General features: G+C 40.0%; 1 protein-coding gene across 1 annotated transcript; it reads right to left on the bottom strand.

Annotated features, from left to right (window-relative positions):
- Nucleotides 1-396: 396 nt before the first annotated feature.
- Nucleotides 397-1,125, bottom strand: LOC137397317 (uncharacterized). The gene has a single exon (XM_068083607.1). The coding sequence runs from the start codon at nt 1,123-1,125 to the stop codon at nt 397-399; it is 729 nt and encodes a 242-aa protein (XP_067939708.1).
- Between the last annotated feature and the right edge of the window lie 221 nt (nt 1,126-1,346).

Raw genomic sequence — 1,346 nt, 5'->3', positions numbered from 1 at the left:
TATGCCTCATTGATATTGTTCCGAGTGCACCAATTACTATTGGTATCACTTTGGTCTTCACTTTCTACAGTCTGTTTATCTCGAACCCAAGCTCTTTGTATTTACCAATCTTCTCATCTTCCTTCTGTACTACCCTTGTGTCTCCAGGTATTGCTATGTCTATGACCTGAAACTGTTTGGTTTCTTTGTTTATTAGTATCAGATCTGGTCTTCTAACTTCAATAACCTTGTCTGTCTGCGCATTGAAGTCCCATAGCAGCTTCACTTTCTCATTTTCCAATACAGCTTCTGCACGGCGGTCGTACCATTTTTCTGGTAACATTTTTCGGGCAACTCATGTTTCTTGCATATGCTCCAGTGTACTGCACTTGCCACTTTGTCATGCCGCCCTTTATATTACGTCTGTGCAATCTTACCGCATTCACTGATTATGTGGAACACTGTTTCATCTTTTTGCTTGCATAAACTGCATTTTGGATCATTTGTTGACTTTTCTATCTTGGCCTTCCTATAGTTGCTTCTTAATGCTTGGTCCTGGGCAGCAATGCTCAGGCTTTCAGTCTCTCGTTTGAGACATCCCCTCTTCATCCATTGCCATGTCTCCTTTGCTGCTTGATCTTCTGTCTGTCTTAGATGTTGTTTGTTCATTGACTTATCATGCCAGTCTTGCTTTCGCTCAGTTTTCTGATAGTTTCTATACTCTTGTCTTCCATCGTCACCGTTGGTAGTTATGATCTTACCCGCTGTTCTCATAAATCCGACTGCGCTGCCTTCTGTGTACTTTTTCAGACTGTGACTTTCGTAATTCACAGTTTCCTTAACACTCATTAATCCTTTTCCTCCTTGGTCCCTTTTAACATATACTCTATCTACATCAGATCTCGGATGAAGACCTTTATGCATTGTCATCAGTTTCCGCGTCATTCTGTCCAATTGCTGTAACTCAGCCTTCGCCCACTGAATAATCCCTGCTCCGTATCTGTACAAGGACACAGCCCATGTATTAATAGTAGTAATAAGATTTCCAGCAGTCAGCTTTGATTTCAGCACTTTCATGAGCCTGTGAATGTGTTCCTTCTTGTTCTTAGCTTTCATTTCAGATTGTTTTATGTTGTCTGTCTTCATAACTCCTAAATATTTGTAGTTTTTATTATCTTCTAGTTCATGGATTTTTGTTTCATTTGGTAGCATGATATTTCCTCTGCCAGTTAGTTTCCCTCTTATCATGGTAATGGTAGGGCACTTACATATCTAATCCAAACTCCATACCAATTTCATCGCTAAAGATTCTCACTGTGTGTATCAGTGTTTCAGTCTCATTCTTGTTTTTCCCATAAAGTTTCAGG

This window comes from Watersipora subatra, chromosome 5 (assembly GCF_963576615.1).
Source record: "Watersipora subatra chromosome 5, tzWatSuba1.1, whole genome shotgun sequence".
Taxonomy (NCBI): Eukaryota; Metazoa; Bryozoa; class Gymnolaemata; order Cheilostomatida; family Watersiporidae; genus Watersipora; species Watersipora subatra.
This window is presented reverse-complemented; position numbering and strand designations above follow the sequence as displayed.

Excerpts from the sequence above, each read along its gene's own strand:
- LOC137397317 (XM_068083607.1), bottom strand. The coding sequence starts at position 1,125 with ATGAAGACAGACAACATAAAACAATCTGAAATGAAAGCTAAGAACAAG.